Source organism: Podarcis bocagei (genome assembly GCF_964188305.1).
Source record: "Podarcis bocagei genome assembly, chromosome: 13".
Lineage (NCBI taxonomy): Eukaryota > Metazoa > Chordata > Lepidosauria > Squamata > Lacertidae > Podarcis > Podarcis bocagei.
This window is the reverse complement of record NC_138138.1, coordinates 52180763-52204535: the sequence shown is the minus strand read 5'-3', so window position 1 is coordinate 52204535 and position 23773 is coordinate 52180763. Positions and strand designations below refer to the sequence as shown.

Genomic DNA, 23773 nt, shown 5'->3' with positions numbered 1-23773 from the left:
TCATTCCCTGTGACCCCTTCCATCAGATGTTAAGGAGATGAGCAATTATATAACATTTAGAAAACATCTGAAAGCAGCCCTGTATAGGGAAGCTTTTTAAGGTTTAAAACTTTACTGTGTTTTTATATGTGCTGGAAGCTGCCCAGAGTGGCTGGGGCAACCTAGTCAGGTGGGCGTGGCACTAATAATAATAATAATAATAATAATAATAATAATAATAATAATTTAATACTGATTTAAAAGCTGACTTCCCACCCCTCAGACGTTCCCCCTATTTTCCTCCCTCCTTTGCTGCTCTCAGTACAATAACTTTTCCAACTTTGGCTTCAAAATTCACTCATCCTTTCTCACTGCCCATCGCCTGTAGAATTACCAATTTATGCTATGGCTTCTGTCCATTATTATAACACATCCTCAAAACAATGGAATAAGAGTAAGCCTAAGGAGCGCCATGACGGAAAGCTGAGGAAATCTTAATCTATTTCAGCATTCTAGCTTTTGTATGTTTCAAAGTAGACCTGCGAATCTTTCTCAGTTTTACTTCTTTCTCCTTTGTAAACTGCTTTGAGGCTTCTTCTTTTTTTTGCAAACAAGAGGAGTATAGATATAAATGAATAAAATAAATGGGTTGTTCCTGAGGAGATGCTTTTTCTCCTCCGAAATGAGACACTTCCCTCAGAAAGGGGACCCTTTTTCTCCTCAGAACAGGCCGGGATATGAAGAAGCCGAGGAGCAGGCCTCCCTCCGCCTGAGGCCTTTTCCCGCCTTTTTTCTCCCTCCGCCTGAGGCCTTTTCCCGCCTTTTTCCTCCCTCCGCCTGAGGCCTTTTCCCGCCTTTTCCCTCCCTCCGCCTGAGGCCTTTTCCCGCCTTTTTTCTCCCTCCGCCTGAGGCCTCTTCCCGCCTTTTTCCTCCCCCGAGAACAGGCTTCCTCAACCTCTGTGGCCCTCCAGATGTTTTAGGCCTACAACTCCCATGATCCCTAGCTAGCAGGAGCAGTGGTCAGGGATGATGGGAATTGTAGTCTCGAGACATCTGGAGGGCCGAGGTTGAGGCCCTAGAAAGTGCTGGAAGAGCCGCCCCTCCCCCTCTCTCCTCAGGGGAGCCTTGGCAAGGCAGGGAAGGCGGCCATCGCTTGCTCCCTCATGAGGCTTTTCTTTCTTTCGTGGGGATTCAAAAAGTTCTTTCTTGTCCTCTTCCCAGGGGCAACTGATTTATTTCATAAAATTTATAGGCTCTTGATCGTGAGGGGTGGGGGGAAGCAGTCTGGAAAAAGAAGAGTTGGTCCTCATATCCGGAGGCCTCCTAAGCAGCCACAGTCTGAAATCCATTAATTCATGTAATTCCCTCAGGCGCCCATGAGGGGCTTTAGGGGGGTCCCTGGCCAGAGGCCATGGCTTGGGGTTCCCCTCCTGCCTCAAGCAGAAGAATCGGGGGCTTCTTCCGGTTTTCCTGGTCTTCTCCCTCAGCTTGGAAAAAGTCACATTTGCCTCTCTTTCCCCTCAGTTTCCCAATTCATTGGCCTAAGGAGCCCCTGAAATACGCTCAGCAGAGTTTAATTTTCTGTACAATCTCTTCTTCTTTTTTGCTTGCTTGCTTGTTTTGTTTTTTTAGTCATTTGTTTTATTGGTTTTATTTACAATCTTTACAACAGAGGACTTTACAACCAAAACAAACCTTTACAACAGAAAACTTTACAACCAAAAGAAACCAATAACATGACTCTCATGTTTTCATTTGTACTAAATTCTTCTCAAATTTCCTTATTTTACTATTCATTGACTTAAATCTTCTTTTAATTCCTTGTCCTTGACCTCCTAAATCGCGTATTTGTCCTCTACAGTTTTCCAATTATTGCCTTATACTTTCCTCCCTCTATACCCGTTACTTCCCTTCACCCATGTGCAGTCTTCTCTGCATACTGTTGTGTTAACAGCTATTAAATTCGTTTTCCAGTTTGTATTGTAATGTTCTCTTGTATCCTTGTGTCCTTCAGGTTATTGCATGTTAAATTTAAGCTCTGAAACCAAACCAATATATCCCTGTATGCATTCCCATTCTTTGGGTTTTTTGATTAGAGCAGCCTCTAGTTTTGCTATCTCCGCAAATTCACAATTTTTAGCTGGCCATTCTAGTAATTCAGGTATTTTTCTGATTTCATTTTTATTTTTTATTTTATTGCCCCTACTATTCTAGCCGCTGCTATTGCGTACAGGAATACGTTCTTTTTGTCCATTTTCTGTACAATCTCATGCAACCAGAAAACTGTAACATTGGAAGGCCCTGCAATGCTGGAATCTCAACTAAAGCATCCAGGACAGAGGGTCACCCTCTTCTTCTTTGCTGATCCCTCATAGTAAGATTGTCTCCCATGAACATGGTTTTAACAATGAGTCCATAAGTGACTGTGGAGGCCAGTTCTGGACCCACACATCCTTCCACAGTGGGGACATAGGTCTCCAGGTGGGAGTTGATCACGGTGTGGATTTGCCAAGTGTGCCTTCCTCTTAGCGCGTTTCTCCCTTGCGTCCTGAGTTTGAGTGTCTTCAAAGCCCAGGACACATTTGGTCAAGGCTGTTCTCCAACTGGAGCGCTCACAGGCCAGTGTTTCCCAGTTGTCAGTGTTTATACTACATTTTAAAAATATTTGCCTTGAGAAAGTCTTTAAAGATCTCTTGTAATTTGCTTTCCATTCTTGAGTTGGGAATAGAGTAGTTGCTTTGAGAGGTTGTGGGCTCTCCTTCCTTGGAGGTTTTTCAGCAGAGGTTGGACGGGTGTCTGTCATGGATCCTTTTGTTAAAAGTCCTGTATTGCAGGGGGCTGGACTCAGAGTCCCTTCCAACTCTCAAGTTCTAGAATTCTTTTCCTCTTCTTTTGACAAAGTAGTAATCATAAATAAATCAGAATAAAAATGTGCACCCCCACCACCGAGATCATTCCACTGTAACTATCCAACCTCCCAAAAATTCAACACTTCTTGCAATGGTTTGACCCCTTTCCATTTAAACAATACAAATTCTACAAACACCCTCCATACCGCCTCAAAATCATTTCTTATATTCCCTGTCTTACCTTAACAGCACATGTTAATTTATCATTCATAGCTATAGCCCACACCTCTTTATACCATTCTTCCATTTTATATTCTGCTTGCCCCTTCCACTTCCTAGCTAGAATAATTTTTGTCAGTAAATACCTACAGGACCGCCTCGCCTGGTATGCCCCACGGAGAGCCTCAAGGTCCATAAATAACAACACCCTAGTGGTCCCAGGCCCTAAGGAAGTTAGATTGGCTTCAACCAGAGCCAGGGCCTTTTCAGCACTGGCCCCAACTTGGTGGAACGCTCTGTCTCATGAGACCAGGGCCCTGCAGGATCTGATCTCTTTCGGCAGGGCCTGTAAGACAGAGTTGTTCCGCCTGGCCTTTGGCTTGGAGCCAATTTGATTCCCTCCGCCCCCTTTTTCTTTTTTCTTTTCCTTCTCCTGCAATGAGGCTCCATTTTAATATTTTAATGTTCCATTATTTTAATGTTGTATTTTATTTTTGTTTTTAAGTTGTAATCACTCATCTTGTTTTTATTATTGCTTGTAAGCCGCTCTGAGCCCGGCCTTGGCTGGGGAGGGCGGGGTATAAATAAAAAATTATTATTATTATTATTATTATTAAATTTGTGAGCAAGTCCTTCATGCCCCGTGAACCTTCTGCCCCACTGGGGTGGAAAATTCTAGAAATTTGGATTCTATGGGCCACACTCAACAGGCTGAGCATTCGGTGACTGGGTGTAGCAGAGGTGCATGTATAAAATCTACTTTTCACAGCCCCAGAGTCAGAGGAAGTGGGAGAAAGGCTATGAATAAGACAAGACGTGACGGTGGTCAAGAGCTGTTGGCCACAGGCCAGACCACAAGCATTTACAACATGCTTTGCATCAAATAAGCTGACATTTGGGGGTGTGAAGAGGGTGGAGGACTTGCTTACAGACTTGTGTATATATATATAGATATAAAATCACATTGTCAGAGGCAAATGTTTGAAGCTTTCTTATTCCAGGAACTTAGGCTGGGTACAGACTTATACCTTCAAATCACGTTTGAAGAACATTCCTTCCTTCCAAGAATTCAGGGCGCTGTGGTTTGCTAAGGGTTTCCTCAGGTTTGTGACTCTGTGAGAGGGGAAGGGAATAATTTGAGGCAGATTGTCCGGGATTTCTCAGTCGGGGACATGCAAGCCATGGTTAATGGGAAGAGAGGAATGAAATGAGAAGTGAAATTAGGAAGTGGAGAAAGATTGCCAGCCTTGCCTCTTTTCCCGTGTAAAAGGCATTGGCTTCAAGGGCACTTTTTTTCAAGCCCTCCCTCTGCTTCTCCTTCACGTCACCACTTCTTGCTCTTTACGTGTCACAGAGCTGCCCAAAAAAAACCAGTTTCCAAAAATAAGCACAAAAGAGAAAGCGAGGACCACAAGCCAGCATGAGGACTGTTTCATCCTGTGCAAAATAGCCGTGCCTCCATCCGGTGTGACGCTGTGTGTATTGTGCTTGATAACTGTAAATGAGTGTTTGTGTTTTTCAAAGATCTTTTGTCCTCCCCCATTGACTTTTAAAAGCCCCAGCTTCCCTATGTTCCCTATGGTAGGTCCTAACGTGCTCAGCATTTTATCAGTTACCCAATTTCTCTCAGCTTCCACATCTGCATTTGAGAGTGGCCATGACAGCTTCTGCAGAGCAGCTCAGTGCTGCAAGGCATGCTGGGAACTCTTCTTGAGGTCACCCTGGTGGTCAGCCCCGTTTGACACTAGTGGCGCACCCAGAATACTCAGCAGCGCCACTGTGTTTCTTCTCAGTGTGTTTGGAAAGAAGATTACTGTTGCAGATGCATCAGCTCAGTGTTGCTGCTACAGTCGCTTCTTCTAAACCCCATCTTTGAAGCATGGAGCAAATTAGCCATCTCTTTGTCCTCCTGGGTAAGACCCTTTTCTTCTCCCCTCCAACCCCACACTTTTCCTTCTTCTGGAGCCACCTATCTACACTTCCCTTCCCAGTTTCCACTGTCTGTGTTTACTCAAATCTTCTGCCTCTGTTCTCTGTTTCCAGGTGGGTCTTTAGGGAGGGATGAGCATGTCTCAGGCAAATCTTTCACAGCATCCACACAATGTCACTGGCATGGGAAAGTTGGCTGTTTTTAACCTTTACCTTTCCTGCAAAAATACCAAAATAAAATCTAATAAAAACCTGTTGCTGGTAGCTTGTTCACAATCTGTGAAGGACTGGTTGACACATCTTAACCCTTGCTTGGTTCACAATTTTTATGGGGGTTTTCATTTCCACCATGGATCAAAGCAGTTTGTACAGTTCTTTTTACATCATCATTACTGCTGTTGTTGTCGATACTTTTATTATTTTAAAATAAAGAATATTCTGGGGGTAAAGTGTGCTTATAAATCCATATATTTGTGAACATAACCCCCAGAAATGCATCAGATTAAGGGATATTGCTTTGGGAGAGAAAAAATGTGTATGAGGCTATTTAGGAGTCCAGATTATGAAACTTGAAATGATGCCAAAAACGTTATATATATATATTTCTAAGCATCACATTTTTCTCCTCTGTTCTCTTTCAGCCTCATTTTTGGCTCTTTCCTGGATGACGGCCCTTGCAGGTAATCCAATTAATGTAACTTCAAGTACTCAGTGGTACCTCAGGTTAAGTACTTAATTCGTTCCGGAGGTCTGTACTTAACCTGAAACTGTTCTTAACCTGAAGCACCACTCTAGCTAATGGGGCCTCCTGCTGCCGCCACGCTGCCGGAGCACGATTTCTTTTCTCATCCTGAAGCAAAGTTCTTAACCTGAAGCACTATTTCTGGGTTAGCGGGGTCTGTAACCTGAAGCGTATGTAACCTGAAGCACATATAACCCGAGGTACCACTGTACTGTCAGTGTGAACACATCACAAAATTTAGATGTGGATATATTGTTGTGGCTATTTGTTCTGTATCCTGTCCCTTATCTTGAAGTCCCAGACCTGAAGGGTGTGAATGGTGAGTCAAAGGGATCCCCCACACTTCCCTTCATGCTCTGCTTTCTAAGCACAGGTCTGGGATTTCCAGGTCCAAATGGGGGTTTTTTTTGGGGGGGGGAGAAGAGAGGAGAGAGAGATTTTCAAAACCTAATTGAGTTTAAGAGGCAATGGAATAAATGGTGGGATGGGATGGGTTGGGACTGCCAATCCGAAGCAGTAATTGAAGTATTGTGGAAGGTTATAGGGATTCTTTTTTTTTTTTTTTTTTTGGATTTGATATCCCGCTTTATCACTACCCTAAGGAGTCTCAAAGCGGCTAACATTCTCCTTTCCCTTCCTCCACCACAACAAGCACTCTGTGAGGTGAGTGGGGCTGAGAGACTTCAAAGAAGTGTGACTAGCCCAAGGTCACCCAGCAGCTGCATGTGGAGAAGCAGGGAATCGAACCCAGTTCACCAGATTACAAGTCCACCGCTCTTAACCACTACACCACACTGGCTCTCTTTCATGAATCATCTAATGCAATGGGGACATCCTAAGGGACTGGCCAAACTGTATTTTTATTGTATCTCCCTCTGTTTCTCAGATACTGTGACTGCACGTCCATCAGGCCTTTGGCTGTCTCTTTCACCTCCACACAACACTTTTGCCCGAGGAGAACAGGCTTCACTGATATGCTCCCTCCCAGAAGGACAGAGGGCAACGGGGTTCTATTTCTATGAAAAGAGAGGAGGCGAACCAGTCATGTATGGACGACAGGTGGAAAATATCTTGGAGGTTTCCACAGAATACCTGGAAACAAACAAAACATTTCTCTGTGCTTACCTGGGGGGAAAGAGTTCAGGAGGACTCTCCCTGTCTTCGCTGAGTAACGAGGTTGTGCTGTCCATCACTGGTGAGAAACGTACTCATTGTGACAGAATTGCATGGACAAAAGCTAAGCCAGCTTGGGAATCATGGCTCCTACTCCGCCCAAGCCATTTTGGTAGTTGTAACTGTGAGAGAGATCAAAGGAGCTCTGGCCAAGATCTCTCAGCATAGTCACAAAACTGCCACCATCATAGTTGCTAGGGGAAGCCCACAGAGTACAATACTGAAGATTCAAGTCTGTCGTGAAGATGAGCTTTAATGTGATGTAGCAAAGGGGCAGGTTTATTTTAAGCAGTTCTTCAGTCTTGGGGGGCACAGATATTGTTGCTGCTCTACAACTCTCATCTTCCCCTGCCTGCTTGATGGCAGCTGTAGTTCAACAACATCTGGTGACCCAGGGTTGAAGAACTGTGTAAGGCTTTGCTTACACGGCGGGAAACAGCGCTTGAGGAATATTCTTGTCTTCACCAAGCTGGTGCTGTCGATCGCTGGTGAGGAACATTCTCTTTGTGAATGAATGATACACGCAAAGTCTAAACCATCTGGGTGATTCTGCCCAAGCCATTCTGTTGTTTTTGCCAGGTCCAAGGAACACAAAGCAAGGTCCCTGAATACAGTCACAAAGCCCACATCCTCCTGGTTCCTTAGGGGAGGTGAGAGAGCACAGGTGTTATAACATTGGTTTATGTTTCTAATATAGCTGTATATTAAGGAGAGGTGCTGGAGGGATTGGTCTGGAAGTCGCACAGTCTCAGATTGTAGCCCTAATCTCAAATATGGGGAATTTTCTATCAAAGATTCCTAGACCCCATCCAGAACACAAATCCCAACTGTTAGCTGAGAATAGGAACTAGTCTTACTCCATTTAAGTCTGTAGCATTGCTATGCTCTGAATTCCAGGGAGAAAGAAGTGCTTAACAAGCTAGCCACAAAAACTTCTCTTCCTTTCTCTCTGCTCCTTCAACTTCCCTTTCAGACCTTCCTCGTGCTCCAGTTTTCTCTGTTTCTCCAAAGAAGGATGTCTATACAAGTGGAGAATCTGTGGAATTCAAGTGCTCATCTTCCGAAACCTGTCATGTATCAAGGACCCAGTTTTTCAGGGACCATCAGGATCTGCATTCAGTCAAGCCCTCCTCCCCCTCCTCTCTGAGCAACGTCACACGCACCCTACGCCTTGCTATTCAAGATGATGGAGATTACTCCTGCAGGTACCACATTGTGGAATCCGGGCGAGAGATCGCATCCAGAGAGAGCAACTCCATCAGGATTTCGGGTGAGGAGGTCTTTCTTTGCAATACAGATCTCTTGGAAGTTGAAGTGGGAAGCTGGATTGAAACTGAGGAGTTTGGCTGGTCAAAGGAACAGGAGGGGAATTTTCTTAATAGAATTTGAATATGTACAAAATTCAAATATCATCAGAAATTCTGTAGTCCTCCCAAAGTCCTATTTCCTTTTCTCATTTATCTGCTTGCTTATTGAGGGGGAGAGAGATTATAGGTCTACAACTCCCATCAGTCATCCACCAAGCAGCTTGATGGGTATTGCAGTCCAACAACATCTGGCAACCCATGGTTCAAACATGCTTGTTTAGGTGAGCTTTTCTCAAGAAATTATGTTTGTCAAAAATTGATTGGTTTTGCTGAAAAGTTCCACCAGTTAATGGAATAGAATTATTGGAATGCTGTTCAGGTGATTATGATAGTGACCCCAAGGAAGTAGATTGTGGAAATCTGTGTGTAGCATTTGTTTAATGCAGGACTGAGAAGGACCAAGGCATTCTTGGCACTAAACAAGCATACCTTGAACCAACAACTCATTAAAAAAAAATTGTGGATGAGGGACTACAAGAGGGAAGGGGCTGAATGGCATTTTCCCCTCGCACTTCTTCCCTTTCCCCAATGCAGTTCTGCCTCCACCAGCTCCAGAGCTGTTCATCATCCCTCCAAGACAGACTTTTCTCCAGGGACAACGGATCACGTTGAAATGCTCCCACCCGGAAGGGCAGCTGGCAGCCAAGTTCTTATTTTATGAAATGAAGGCAGAACGTGGGTGGACTAAACTCCAAGAACACTTCAATAATACCTTGGAAATCACTGCAGAATTTCAGGAAACAAAGAAATCATTTGTTTGTGCCTACATGGAAGAAAGCAGTGCAGGACAACTGTCTGGACAGAGTAACCGCATTGAGTTTTCTATCACGGGTGAGGAAAGTTCTGCTAGTTCATTAACTGAAGACTCAATAAGTTGTTTTCATCTTACTAAGGGCAATCCAGAAAATCTGGCATATTTATGTGGGTTGCTACCTTTTTCTTTTTCTTTTTACTTGTGGAAAGAAATCATATACCACTTATTCCCAACAAAATCTAAGCAATGTAGATAGTAAAGTTAACAATAAAACACAGATAAAACTGTTTTTTATATTAATGAGGAGAAAGGGTTTCTGTCTGTTTCTAAACTTAAGCCAGTTGGCTGCCACTGTTTTCTCACAAGAAATCTTGGCAATATTGATTTTATGGAGGTTATAGAGATTGCCAAAGATGTTTCTCTGCATTCTCGCAAAACTTAAATTCCCTGCGTTCTTCAGGGAGGATCTATGCTATTTAAACTGGGTGTTGTTTTTTAATCCCCTGAAGGTTGTGTGATATCATTAGGATGTCCAGCTCTCTGGGAAGGATTTCAAAAGAAAATGTTTTTGCTGAACTTGACCTGCTGTTCCACTCCATTAATGAGAGTCCTAAAAGAATTCATGTCTATTAAAGGTGTTTAATCATGGAAGATTGGAAGATACTATTTCTAGTCTGGGTTCAAGCCTGGTTTTGGAGGCTCAGTCATCTGAGTGACAAGGGTAATAATATTACCAGGTCCACCTGCTCTTTCACAGCCTATTCACTGTGATCCGTGCACAGGTAACCTAAAAAGTGGATTGCTCTAATGTTCTGCCCTCGGCATTGGTTCAGAAGCAGCAGCTAGTGAAGAATGCAGCAGCAAGGATGCTCAGGGGGGTACCTGACACCTGGGACAATTGTGGCCTATAAAGCTCTCAGCAGCTCAGGAGCAGGTAATCTGACGGACTGCCTGACTTCTCCCATTTATAGACCATCCAAGTCTCTGCATTCTGAGGATGTGATTCTCCTCTTAACCATATCGCCTGCAAAGCTCCATCTGGTTGGGGGCTGCAGAGATCCTTTTCCATTCCTACCTACCAAATGCTCTCCCTGCTGAGATCAGGCGGGCAGAAACCGTGGGGTGAACTGAATACCTACCCCTTCGGCCTTCTCTGACCTTAATATTATACTAGCTGTTGTGATTATTTTATTGATGATTATTTTTCACAGTTTTATTCTCTCCGATTATTTGTTATTATGTAGACTACTTTCTGCAAATGAAAAGCGGGGTAGAAATCCTTTAATGAAATGGAAGGAAACATACAGTATGTGTCAGTCTTAGAAAGGAAATTGTGAGAAAACAGAAAACCTTTCCCTTTTACGTTGTTCCCTAAATCTTTGGATGCTTCTCTCCCTCTGCTTCCTGTGGAACCCAGCGTCCTTCCCACCTGCTGAACTTTTTCAGCAACCACAGGAACCTGTTTACAGTCCAGGAGAACAGGTTACCTTGACCTGTTCAGCTCCTGAGGAAATGGACGTGGCAGGATTCAACTTCTACAAGGAACAACGCGATCAGAAATACAAGGTGTTGCCAGATCAAGGAAGCGGCCCCTATGCGGCATTCCCTGTGAATAAAAATACTGCTGGAGTATACAGATGCCTATACTGGGTGCAGAATTCACGACAGATGATCCAGTCCCCAATGAGCTCTTCCGTCTCTGTAGTCATGACAGGTGAGTTTCTTCTGCATGCTGATGGAGGAGATCCAAAAGATCTCAATGTCTGGCAGGGAGTGGGGAACATGGGAAATGTCAGCCTGGTTATTTTACAAGGTGACAATCAAGTGTTTATGATTTACAGTGGTACCCTGGTTGTCGAACGGCTTGGCTCCCAAACAAATCGGCTTCCGAATGCAGAAAACCCCAGAATAAATCTTCCGGTTTTCAAGCGTTTTTCAAAAGCCGAAAGTCTGACGCGGCTTCCACTTGAGTGCAGGAAGCTCCTGCAGCCAATCAGAAGCCACATCTTGCTTTTCAAATGATTTTGGGAATCAAATGGACTTCCGGAACGGATTAAGTTCAAGAACCAAGGTACCACTGTATAAGAAGTGCCTTATAGTCTCAAACTGTATTGAACTTGGACGCTCTCATCTCATTAGTGGGGACTGGGCAGCTGTAGTTATTCAGACAAGGAAGAGGTTTTTTCTCTGCGCATCCTGACGTGCGGACTGAACTCGGAAGACATAAATGTGGAAGCATGGTTTGCAGAGGGACATAGTTCAGAAGGCAGGAGCTGGGAAATACTGGATGGGGAACAGCTAGAAGAAGAAACACTGGGAGAGAGAGGGTTAACAGATTCACAGTCTCTGGACAGCATTCCTCTGCTCAGCCCAAGGTCAAGATGAGCTCAGAAAGTGTCAGAACAGAAAGCACAGAGGGTACAAGCTCAGATTACAAGACATAGGAGTGACGGAAGGGGGTGTGATCCTTATTTGGGAGCACCTCCATTTCCAGGAGAGATGTGTTGTTTGTTCTCTCTCTGTGATCATTAAAGCTTATAACTGGTAAGAAGACTCCTTTCCCTTTGTCCTGCTTATCTTCTGCCACAGGGGGAGGAAGCTGATTCCCTGAAGCTTGACAGGAATTCTCTGTTAGAGATTCCAAGACCCCACCCAGAGCCACAGATCCCAAGGTTTACTGGAGGGACTACAGTGGTACCTCAGGTTACAGACACTTCAGGTTACAGACTCCGCTAACCCGGAAGTAGTACATCGGGTTAAGAACTTTACCTCAAGATGGGAACACAAATCGCGCGGCTGCGGCATGGCAGCAGCAGGAGGCCCCATTAGCTAAAGTGGTACCTCAGGATAAGAACAGTTTCAGGTTAAGAATGGATCTCCAGAAAAAAATTAAGTTCTTAAACAGAGGTACCACTGTTTTGTTAAAATAATTAAACTGTAGGATGGTTATGCTCCAAATTCCTGAAACAGAGGTGTTTAACAAAGATTGTTCTTCCTTTCTCTGTGCTCCTTCTACTTCCTTCTCAGAACACCCTCGTCCCCCAGTCTTAACTGTTTCGCCAGAAAAGGATAGCTACAGAAGAGAAGAGTCCATAAAGCTTAGATGTTCAGCTTATGAAAGCCGTGATGTATCAAAGATCCAGTTTTTCAAGGACAAGAGACAACTGCAACTCATCAATGTCCCCTCCTCTCTGAACACCTTCACACACATACAACTGCTTCTTCCTCAAGATGGTGGCGATTACTCCTGCAAGTACCACATTGTGGTATCAGGGCGAGAGTTCCCATCCAGAGAAAGCAACTCCATCAGGCTTTTGGTATTGGGTGAGGAGGCCTTTCTTTGCAATGTGGGTCTACTGGAGGGGGAAATGGGAAGGTGGGCTGAGGTTGGGGGAGGTTAGGCAGGCGAGGAATAGGGGGAAGAATTTTGTTAGTAGAACATGTACAGAATTCGAAGATCACCCATAATTTCATAGTCCTTCCAAACTCCTCTTTTCTTCTATTATTTATCAGCTTGCTTGTTTCTAGTCTGCCTTTGAAATGCATTGCCAGAACAACATTGGAGGAAACAAAGGCAAGGTGCCTGCCCCGAGGAGCATACAAGGGATGTCATCACATGGGGATCCCTTCTGACCTTGGGATTCTCTTTCATTCTCTCTGCAGATGAACCACTTTCCACAATGCCTACCTTTTCCACCCCTGACCAGGCTGTTCTGAGTTTTGCTGCCACAACCAGGCCCCCTAGAAAGTCAACACTGGCAACTTCATCAACCAGCTCTTCTCGCTACATCGCCAGAACACCCTCAACACACACAAAGCTCCTTGCATCAAGCACCTCCTGGTCCAGCTCTTCGCAGATGAGTCTGCATTATAGCACCTCAACCAGCATCACCAATGCTCAGGAGAGCAGGAAATCCCCCTGCTGTGATCCCAAATCAACCACAGTCCAAAAGAAGGACAATTCATTAAAAGGTACGCCCCTCTCATGAGGCTGTTATTTTTAAGAAAGGGATTTCCTTCCTTCCTTCCTTCCTTCCTTCCTTCCTTCCTTCCTTCCTCTTTCATTGTTTTATATTTGTATAAAATTGTGATTTTATAAGTTATAAGCCACCCTGAGTGTTGCAGTTGCACTAGAAGGAAGCAAAATATCCAAATAAATAAATAAATAAGGGTTGCACTGTAAATAACCCACCTGATTCAGCTCAGTGCGGAATATTATTTTCACCCTACAAAAATAAATGGAAACAGTGCTACTGCTGCCTGATTTGTTTGCTTTTGTACCGTTATTTTTTTTGTCTTGTGGCATTGTTTCATATCTGATGGTACTGTACTGTTATTTTATCATGCGTGGCTATGTTTTAGATGATAAAATAGGAATTTTATGATGTTGCCATGCTTCCGTTTGAGAGGGCCGACTTGAAAGGCATCCTATAACTACAGAATATGGATGGTTGGAAAGAATAATATTTAGAAAGGGACAATCAGTGGACCTTCAGAGACCAGGGAGGGAAGGGTGGAAGTTAGAATGGCCAAAGAGGGGAATATGTGGAGCAGCAAAGTTCATAGATACTAGCCAAGTCTTTGTTTTGTAACAATTGACTAGTTCTCTGATCAATAACCCATTCTGATCAACAGCAATTCTCTTGCAGGTTCATATCCTTTTCTTCTCCCACTGGCCATTGGATGTGGCACCGGCGGATGTCTCCTCCTCCTGGTGTTTGTTGTCTGTATTTATAGGAGGAAGCGCAAAGGTATTTGGCAAGGCAGGGGAAACTGAGCCTGGGGAGGCGGACATCCCAGGAGGAATGCAGATGTGGGTGGAAGTAACCCCTGATGGAATCGTCACAGCCAGAATTATCACTAACTGCTTATGCACAGCTTGCCTTCTTCATTTTTTTTATTTTGACAAAGTAATATTCATAAATAAATAAGAATGAAAATGTGCACCCCACCACCGAGATAATTCCATTGCAACTATCCAACCTGCCAAAATTCCAACGCCTCTTGCAATGGTTTGACCCCTTTCCGTTTTAACAGTACAAATTCTACAAACACCCTCCATATCTCCTCAAAATAATTTCTCCTGCGTATTCCCCGTCTTACCTTAATGACACATGTTAGTTTATCATTCATAACTATATCCCACACCTCTTTATCCCATTCTTCCATTTTATATTCTGCTTGCCCCTTGCATTTCCTAGCTATAATAATTCGTGTAGCTGTCAATAAATTTGTGAGCAAGTCCTTCCTAGCCTGCGAACCTTCCACCCCATCGTAAATTGATAATAATGCTAGCTTTGGACTTTCAGTCAGCTTTAACCCAGTGATTTCTGTTATCTCCTTAAATGCCCTTTGCCAGAAAAATTGTACATATTTACATCCCCACCACACGTGAACATAATTCCCGGTTTCCTGGCATCCCCTCCAACATAGCACCGAATATTCCTTGTTTATTTGATTTAATCTGACTGGTTCTAAATACCATCTCCAAACTAATTTATAATAATTTTCTTTTATTCTTATGACAACATTTTCAATGTTTCTCCCATACGCCCCCCAGCTGTGACTATCTGCCATGCTGTCTCCTTTTCCCACACCTCTTTTAATTGATCTTCTGTAGCACCCTGCTTGTGGTTAACGCTTAGCTGGAATGAAATATTCAACGCAGCAATAGAGAAATTAAAGTAATAATTTATTTGTCAGACAAATAAATAAATGAGAGACACAGTGGTATATGGATACCAAAGCTCTGCCCACTCCAGCCCTGATGGCCAGGACTTATATTCCCTCAGCCCAGCCCCCTTGCTCCTCCTTTGGCTGCCTCTGTCCAATCAGCCTGGTTGAAATTCCTATAGGCTGTTTGCTAGAACCAATCATAAAAGATACACCCATTTCCTATTACCTTTTATGGGAGACAAAGAGCTATATTTCCTTCTATCCATAAATGGCAGACAAGTAGCCATGTATCTTACATTTGCCTCAGCCAGGCACCTTAATTATCAGATCATCTTTGCCCTATTGCCCTTTCACTCCAAGACAGATGGCTAATGGTTTTAATTTTTATCTTAAACAGAGATCTTGGGTTCACCTTCTCACACACCATCAATGAAATAAGAATCTAACATAAGAATCTAACATTTCTTACTTTCTAAATCCTTTGCATAATTACATTTAAGCCAATATATTTCATACATAACATAGATAGATTTTTAGAAGGAAAGGCCTTTTCAAAGTAAAAAAGGAACTTTAATAAAAACAGTTTCGAAAGCAGCCTCTTTAGTTTACAAATCCTTTTCCTAGCCAGCTGCTGTTTCTATTAGCTCTTGCCCTTTAATCTTAGGAAGATGTGGCTCAAGTCTAATGGGAGGCACATGGTATAAACAATAAATTTCACTATTTACCAACTTTTAATTAGTGGGGGGTTTTTTGCAGCTTGATTGTATTCTGTAATTTGTATGGTCAGTGTGACCTTTTGCTCCCAGCCTGTAATTTCCTTTTACAACCCTGAAGTACTGCTATAGATCAGAGGGGCCCTGTTTAGGAAGATAAACATCTGCCAAAGCACCCAGCCAGCTGCTTTATGCCTGGCATAAAACATACAAACATTTGCAAATATATTTTTAAGCTCATTTTAAAATGCAGGTCTTGATCAGATGCCTCACTTCATCCTCCATTTCTACTAATATTTTATAAATTTCACTGGTTTCCCTTTTTATAACTGTATTTTCTTCTCTATCTCTCCTTTTTATAACCCCCCCCAAAAAAAATTTTGTATATTCTTTGCAGTTCTTGTTTTCCCTTAACCCCTTATTTGTGCATTGCTCCAGTTGTATACAGTTAAACCAAGTTATTTTACTTCCTGTTAGAACTCCTCTTATTTGTTCTTTGCTTCTGCCTTCTTCATGTTTGTCCTCATCTCTTCAACAACAGCCAGACACACCAAAACCTGCATTTGCAGGAGAAGCTATTTCCATCAGTATTTTTTATCAGGAGAAACCTCGCCTGTTCCGTTTCTGTGTGTCAGGTTGCAGTTAGAAGCACAGAAGCAGGATTATAAAAGGGAGCAGCCCCATCTATTTGTCCAGGACAGAGATCTGAAGTTGTTTGCAATGCCCTCTTCATGGGGCTGCCATTGAAAACGGTTCAAACCTCCTGTGGTTTTAAAAGACAGTGGCTTATAAAGAGCACATCCTGTCAGCCTTTGTAAGACCTTTGCAGACTCTCGGATTGTTTCCGATTCAAAATGGTGGCCTCTTGGCCTTCAGAGCCCTAAACAACAGCCATCCTTGAAATTTCACCCACTTCTCTGAGTGTTGCAGCACTGTTCCCCAGCCAAGCAATGTAAAGTGCAGCACTCTAGAGGATATTGCGCCTCACGTGCTCTAAATGTGGGAACTCTAGCGCCCTGTCTTTGTGTCTCCTTGGCTTAAGAGTCACACACATTCACAAACTTTTTTTTCTTTTCTCAGATAAGAGAACGATCACAGCAAGGTGAGTGAGTACGAAAACTTGGGGCAGCTGTCAGAAGCAGCTTCCTCCAAGCTGTTGGACATGACGCTGCGGTTTGTGTGGCCCGTCATCGGAGGAGTCGGGGCTGCTGTGTGCTTAAAAACAGAAGCAGGGACATGCAGTCAGGAGTGACAAGAGGCTGCAAGGGTGTGGCTGCTAAAAAAAAGCCACCTTTTTGCAAGAAGATAAAAAGAGCTCTTTAGCACAAGGCAAAGGGGATCCATTTGGGCCAGCCTCCATTTTCCAACTGTAGCCAGCCAGATGCCTCTGGGAAGCCCACCAGAAGGCCATTCCTAATTCCTGCTCCCCTGGTTTTCAGAGGTAGAATCATAGAATTCTAGAGTTGGAAGCGACCCTGAGGATCATCTAGTTCAGGCACCCCCAAACTCGGCCCTCCCGATGTTTTGGGACTACAGCTCCCATCATCCCTAGCTAACAGGACCAGTGGTCAGGGATGGTGGGCATTGTAGTCCCAAAACATCTGGAGGGCTGAATTTGGGGGTGCCTGATGTAGTCCAATCCCCTGCAATGCAGGAATATGCAGCCGCCCCATACGGGGATCAAACCTGCAACCTTGGCATCATCAGCACCACGCTCTAACCAACTGAGCTATCCATACTGCCTCTGACCTTGGAGGTTTCCATTTGCTGCCATGATCCTTAACAGCCGCTGATTCACCTCTCCTGTGATTTTGTATAAGCAGCAGCCCCACATCCTGTGACAGCGAGACCCGCAAGTCAGTCGATGTGCGAAGTAGAGAAGCTGTTCCTTAATCTGCCCTCTTCTCCGCAACTACAAAAGCCTTGTCCAGTGTCTCGCCTGGCCATCCCACGAGAGCTGACGCTTTTCTTTCCTGGTGGGCTTTTAACAGGACAGAAATTCTTGTTCCTTATCAAGCTTCACGTGTTCAAATTCCAAGCAAATTCCCAGTAAAGATAAAGAAAGCCACCTGTTCTACCGTTACCTGTTTTGACTGACAGCAGGCTCTCAGGGGCCTTTCTCTCTTCTCCAGTCCGGTGTCCTGGATCTTTTTACCGGGAGATGCCGGGACTAGAACCTGGGACCTTTGCTGTGCAAGGCACGTGCTCTGTCACTAAGCCATGGTCTGTCTCCAAATGGATTTGCTTTGAGATAAGACAGTATATTACCCTATTAGTCCTCCCCGCCCCCAACATCCTCTTCATTTTCAGCTGCTTTTTGTGTGTTTAGTTCCTCTCCCCATTCCTTTCCAGCAGCTACTGGCAAACACTGGACATTCGGCAGTCCCTGAAAAGACGGTAGGAAGGAGCAGAGCGTTCCCCTCTAGCGTGCCTCTCTTATCTTCCATCATCTTGCAGGGGGGAGGACAGAGAGGGTAGGCGCAGCTAACCTGGACGGCAGACCAAAATCTCAACTAGACTTGGGTAGACTTGGTGGGGGGACTGGATAAACTACAGGGACACCCAGCTTTTCCCTCTGTTTGTTTTTTGGATTTTAATGTTTGGGAAACAAATGGTTTGGTTCTTTCCACGCCTTCATATCTCTAATCCCAAAATATTCAGCAAAGCTCAACATCAGTGGAGGGAGGGCACAGTTTCAAGCCTCCCCCCCCCCCCAGCAGGAACAATTAAATCATTTGCTGGAGTGCCAGAATATTTGATTAAAGAGGATGATTCTTTCCTTTTCTTTGACGGTGTTTGTCATTCAAAGCCAGGAGTTTGAATATAGTAACACTTCTTTGCAAGGTAGTTTTAATTCAAAGGCTGCATTTCAGCTCAGTCTGTTTTATAAGCTAAAACTACACACAGAACTATATAGTAATCCTTTTAAAAATCTGTGTGTTGTTGTTCTGTATGCGAGAGAGAGAGAGAGAGAGAGAGAGAGAGAGAGAGAGAGAGAGAGAGAGAGAGAGACTAATGGGGTAAGAAAGTTGCCAACATTTCTGGACTCCTCTGTGGGTGCAGTTGTGGCAGATGTCGTGATGGGCATCAAAATGTAATAGTAGACCTCTGCTTAAAAGAGATACAGGCATGTTCTCCTAAATGTGCTTCATTCAGACCCACATAGCTATATAAACAAACTTGTTCCCACAAGATACAGTAATGTCACAAGCACAGAAGGCTTTGAAAGATGTTCAGAAAAAATTATGGGGAACATGCTGCCAATGGCTTCAGACGCAACAGCTGTGTCAGAGGCAGTGGGGAGAGCATGGCTGTTGGCCACTGTGAGAACAGAATGCCAGACAGGATGAGTCTTTGGCTCAATCCAGCAAATTCCTTTGTGCTTGTTACAAATGTGGGAAGGTTGTGGGGAGTCAGAGAGGATCTATTGATTAAATACGGTATTATCCTTCCTAACTCAGGCTAGTGAGTTTTTTATATATATAGCAGAGCTCATTCCCCTTCTATACAGCAAGAAGCTAGTTGCAGATTCGTTTGAATCTCCCTTTTTAAAAAACATTAATAACATTCCAATTAATAACATATCAAATCTTGCCACATCATAACACAAATAATAAAGCCAATTATACATTCCGAATTAAATAATTTAAAGAGACTTCCCATGTTCTGACTGGTCAGGAGAAATTTTTTATTTCTTGTTCCCACTTTCTCCCCTCTTGTTTGTTCCCAATATCATAATTCCGATCTTAATCTGTTATCTTGTCATCTCAGTCACTGGTATGAAACTTTCAATCGTATTTAACAAATCCATATGTATGTTAACATGCAAGAGAAATTTTATTCTTCCTGTTGTCATTCGTCTATTGTTTTCCGCGCAGTCGCCCTCAGAGGCCCCCTTTTCATTCCACACTGTTATCATTTGAATCTCTTTGCTTAAGCAATCCAATCTGGCATGCCCAGATTGGAGTATGTTCCTGGTAAAACCCCTTTGATTCCTTCCTAAAAGAATGAAGACACAAGAGTCTTTCTTATAAGTAATGAAAAGTTGACTCACATTCAGTTCACAGTGTGATCCCTGAAGGAAAGCTTTAGCTTGCAGTAACAGATACAGTGTGGCAGAGAGCCAGCAGTGCAGTCCAAGAGAAGAAATAGCATCAAAAGAGGAAGATGGCTGCGTGGCTGGCCTTTTTACAGGGTCTCCTAGGGCCACGCCTATCTACCTGGTCACATGCAAAGGAAGGATGCTCCAGACCAGGTGTGACAGGAAGTCTTCCTGGCTGGAGTAACATCCTCCTGTCTGTGTCCACTCTAGGAAAACAAGGAATGTTGTACTTGACTGCTCCAATGGATTACGTCCCACAACAAATAGGTCGCCACTTTTGCACTAGCGCTGCTCCCGTGCTTTGAGCAGCAGTGCAGCATAGAGAACTTAAGCAGGTTTTCCAATAACATACCTCCACAGTGGGGTAACCCAGGACAAAGTTTCCCTTGCTAAACTTTGCATGCCAGGCCGCTCCTGAAACCAAAAAGGCAACTGTCTGTAAACGAACAAGAAACGTCCCTAAAAATGGCAAAAAGTAGTTTCTTTCCCAGATAGATGTTATCTTAAAAAACAGCAAACACCGTAAATAAGGAGTTCACTTGCAATATATCAGTGGTTCAGTGCTCATTTCTTCTCTTCCCAAACTAGATTTTATATTGAACTATTGCAAATGCAGTAATAAAGAGTCCACTTGTGATATACCACAAGTGGTTCAGTGCTCAGACGTTATTCCGGTAATCCGACATTTCATCACTAAAGAGTTTAGTCATCAGGCTTTGTAGTAAGTAATATAAAACAGAAGACAGTATGTGAATGACTTAAACCAGGGGTATATCTGTCCCCACCTGCATGTTTCCATCAGGAAAAGCATAGAAAGAGGACAACGTCCTTCAGTTTGTTTAACCTCCTCTGGCTCCTGAAGGCAGAGGAGCAGGGCCAGTTTTTAAGGTTGGTGGTCCCAGTAGCTCCCACCTCTTTGGGATTTCCTGCAGCTTCTACCCCCTGCTAAAACCTTTGTTCTGTCTTGCAGATGCAAAGACCCCATTGGAGTCTCTACAAGTAAGTAAGACATTAAACTTTCCATCCTTATTAGGGTTCCAGAGAAGGATCAAGGCTTTTTTTCTGACAGGTCCCCTGTGTCTTTAAGAGCCATGGGACAGGCAGACATTAAAGCGGTGAAGCATTTCCCGCAACTCTTCCATGTTGGGAGGAAACGCACCTGTTGAATTTCTGCCTGTCTTCCAGCTATTGAAGGAAAAGGTGGCACTCCTGCCACTATACCTGTGGCCCAGGATGCACTAGGTGAATTGCAACTCCCCAATGAGGAACAGTTGCAGCATCTGGGACTTCTTAATATTCTTTTGTTATTTCTTTCTTTTTCTTTCTCTATTTATTTAGTTCTTCCCCTCCCCTCGCTTTTCTGTGTTTCCATTGTACAGTGGTACCTCAGGTTAAGTACTTAATTCGTTCCGGAGGTCCGTACTTAACCTGAAACTGTTCTTAACCTGAAGCACCACTTTAGCTAATGGGGCCTCCTGCTGCTGCCGCGCTGCCAGAGCACGATTTCTGTTCTCATCCTGAAGCAAAGTTCTTAACCTGAAGCACTATTTCTGGGTTAGCGGTGTCTGTAACCTGAAGCGTCTGTAACCTGAAGCGTATGTAACCTGAGGTACCACTGTATCTAGATAAAAGTTTTGATTTGGTTTAAAAAAGGGGAACGATATTAAGTTTTTTATTTTTCTCTTATAAACCTTAATAACATTTATTTTTTAAAATGAGGAAAATCCGTTGTTTACTGCTGAGGAGAGCTTATCCACACCTTCTATTGTCCTGCTGCTCCCCACCGCCACCAGGGAAAACTGCTCTTTAGTGCTTAATTGGCGCAAACAGCAATTCGGGTTTTCTCTGGATTGACGTTTGCTCTGATTTAGAGTGGAAGAGGGGGTTTTCCCTGGGAAAGGAGCAAAAAAAGGGGGGAAGCACTCGGACACGTGCCTCAAAACATGGGTGAAGCAAAAAACTGCTGAAAAAAATCACCTTCACTTTGCGAAAAGGAGCTCTGCCTACAGGCCAACCAAGGACTTGCAGGTAAAAGGAAGTTGCGTTGGGTTAAAGATGGGAGGATGTAGGTGTTAACCACGTTGGTTTTAATGCTTAGATCTCGAAGAAAGGAATGTGCCTGGCTGGATGCAGCCAGCAAGCGAGGACTGGGGGATCCTGCCAAAAGCCCAAAGCCCCATGCCAAAAGCCAGGCATCCATTAGAAATGAAGAAGGCAGATGAAGACACCAATTCTGGAGCCAATTGTGAATTCCCCGTAAGTTTCAAACCCACTTCTTCTTCTCTGGCAATCACTCGTAGCCGAGTAAGATTGTCTTCCATAAACACGGTTTTAACAATGAGTCCGTAAGTGATTGTGGAGGCCAATTCTGGACCCACACGTCATTCCACAGTGGGGACATTGGTTCCTGGGCGGGAGTTGATTACAGTGTGGATTTGCCAAGTGTGCCTTCCTCTTAGCACGTTTCTCCCTTGCGTCCTGAGTTCGAGTGTCTTCAAAGTCCATGACATCTTTGGTAAAGGCTGTTCTCCAACTGGAGCGCTCGCAGGCCAGTGTTTTCCAGTTGTCGGTGTTTATATTACATTTTTTAAGATTTGCCTTGAGGCAGTCTTTAAACCTCTTTTGTTGACCACCAGCATTACACCTTCCATTTTTAAGTTTGGAATAGAGTAGTTGCTTTGGAAGACGATAATCAGGCATCCGCACAACATGACCAGTCCAGCGAAGTTGATGTTGAAGAATCATTGCTTCAACACTCACTCGCTGGATCGTCACCTTATTGTGGTGAGTGGGCTTGCACGTTCCTATGATCCTTGTGAGCGAAGCCATCGGGAATCTCATACTCCCAGTAGGGTCACCCAAGGCGATAAGGTCAAAGGGAAGGAGCTAGACAAAGAATGATCCAAGAAGTTCAAATCCACTATGCACACTCTGTCTCCATGGGCTTTTCATCCTTCTCCCTTATAGCTCTTTCCTTGCATTTCCAGAGTGGCTGGCGCAACCCGATCAGAAGGGCGGTTTACTATTGTTGTTGTTGTTGTTGTTGTTGTTTATTTCCAGGAAATTGATGCAACGTACTCGCTTCTCAGCTTCCCCTGCTCCACATTCTTCCTGGAAGAAAACGACAGACCCTCGGAGGAGCCAGACCCATCCCAGATTCTGAAAACCCAAACCTTCACTGTGAAATGAAACAAGGTGGCCATTTTTAGGAGCCCAAAAGGACAGGAGAGTTCCCCAGTGGAGGTGTGAACCACAAAGGCCTGATCCACTGACGAAAAGCCTCTTTCACAAGCTCCACTGAAATGAATGGGGAGCCTTGCAGCCCAGCCCACGAATGTTTTTCTCCTCCATTGAAATGAGTGGGTGTGTGGGGCACACACAGTTCCACCAGGTGAAGGAAATTCCAGCTGGGTTGCTATATCAAGTTACTGGACCTCAGTTAGGAGAATCCCCATCTTACAGATAAAGAGCTCTTGACTTTCGTTCATTTTTAAAAATAAATTTATAAGTTGTGTGTCCTTGTTGCTCAGCTTGACCCTTTTACATGATTTTGTACGTTTTGTGGTATTTGTGCATTGTGATCTGCCGTTATTTTATTGATTATAGATTAGTAATTCCTTATTGTAATTGATAAGTGTGAACTGCTAGATTATTTGCTGATGTTTAATTTTACTGTTTAGTGTTGGATCCTAATGGATTGTTGAGTATTGCTTTATTTGATATACGTTGTTTATTTTAAAGCTATTGTGGCTTTTTATATAGGATCTGTATGTTACTATTAATTTTTTGATGTTTTATTATTATTTTTATGTGTTTTGGAAGCCGCCCAGAGTGGCTGTGGCAACCCAGCCAGATGGGTGGGGTATAAATAATAAATTTATTATTATATTATTATTACCAGCACCTGTTCATGTCTATGGGGCTTGCATGGTGGGCGGTGCTCTCTTTTAATTATTCTGCCTCAAAACCAAAATGCCTTGGATTATGGGTCCAGATGGGATCAGATTAGGGAACGAGGAACATTGTCAGGACTTGGGTATCTAGTCCGACAGTGTGCTGGTATTTATGCCTTCCATATGCTCTGTAGGTAGTCTATGACACATAAGCCCATAAAACTAAAATAAGTGAACTGTTTTTCTTACATGTTCCACTTCTGAATGAATCTGGGAGTCCCCGTCCCCCCGTTGCAATTATTAAATCTGCACATACGGAAGGAATGGGATGTATAAAAACTGACCCTTCTCCTGTTATCATTTCTCATGTGATGCTT

General features: G+C 43.7%; 2 protein-coding genes and 1 long non-coding RNA gene across 6 annotated transcripts in view; 1 reads left to right on the top strand and 2 right to left on the bottom strand.

Moving 5' to 3' along the window:
- Positions 1-23773, bottom strand: part of LOC308572205 (uncharacterized protein) — a 132673-nt gene that overhangs the window by 65070 nt on the left and 43830 nt on the right. The gene's annotated exons all lie outside the window — the stretch shown is intronic.
- On the top strand, positions 251-23397 carry LOC308572056 (uncharacterized protein). 4 transcript variants are annotated; one of them, XM_081167878.1, is made up of 13 exons: positions 251-500; positions 5618-5656; positions 6605-6913; positions 7865-8161; positions 8793-9089; positions 10430-10726; positions 12040-12336; positions 12676-12984; positions 13662-13763; positions 16482-17798; positions 20474-20502; positions 21602-21759; positions 22564-23397. In XM_081167878.1, the coding sequence occupies exons 2-10, from the start codon at positions 5641-5643 to the stop codon at positions 16505-16507; spliced, it is 1950 nt and encodes a 649-aa protein (XP_081024004.1). In that variant the 5' UTR covers positions 251-500; positions 5618-5640; the 3' UTR covers positions 16508-17798; positions 20474-20502; positions 21602-21759; positions 22564-23397. The 4 variants fall into 4 exon arrangements, with proteins under 4 accessions (XP_081024004.1, XP_081024003.1, XP_081024005.1 ...); XM_081167877.1 differs by lacking the exon at positions 251-500 and adding an exon at positions 924-1336; XM_081167879.1 differs by lacking the exon at positions 251-500 and adding an exon at positions 976-998.
- LOC308572321 lies at positions 18960-20496 on the bottom strand. The gene is made up of 2 exons (XR_014001716.1): positions 19856-20496; positions 18960-19400 (listed from the first exon to the last, which is right to left on the bottom strand). It is a non-coding gene; the product is annotated as an uncharacterized lncRNA (long non-coding RNA).

Coding starts and splice junctions, on each gene's coding strand:
- LOC308572056 (XM_081167876.1), top strand. CDS start 4,927: ATGGAGCAAATTAGCCATCTCTTTGTCCTCCTGG. Junction 9,090..10,429: donor CATTGAGTTTTCTATCACGG/GTGAGGAAAGTT, acceptor TGTGGAACCCAG/CGTCCTTCCCACCTGCTGAA. Junction 10,727..12,039: donor CGTCTCTGTAGTCATGACAG/GTGAGTTTCTTC, acceptor CTTCCTTCTCAG/AACACCCTCGTCCCCCAGTC.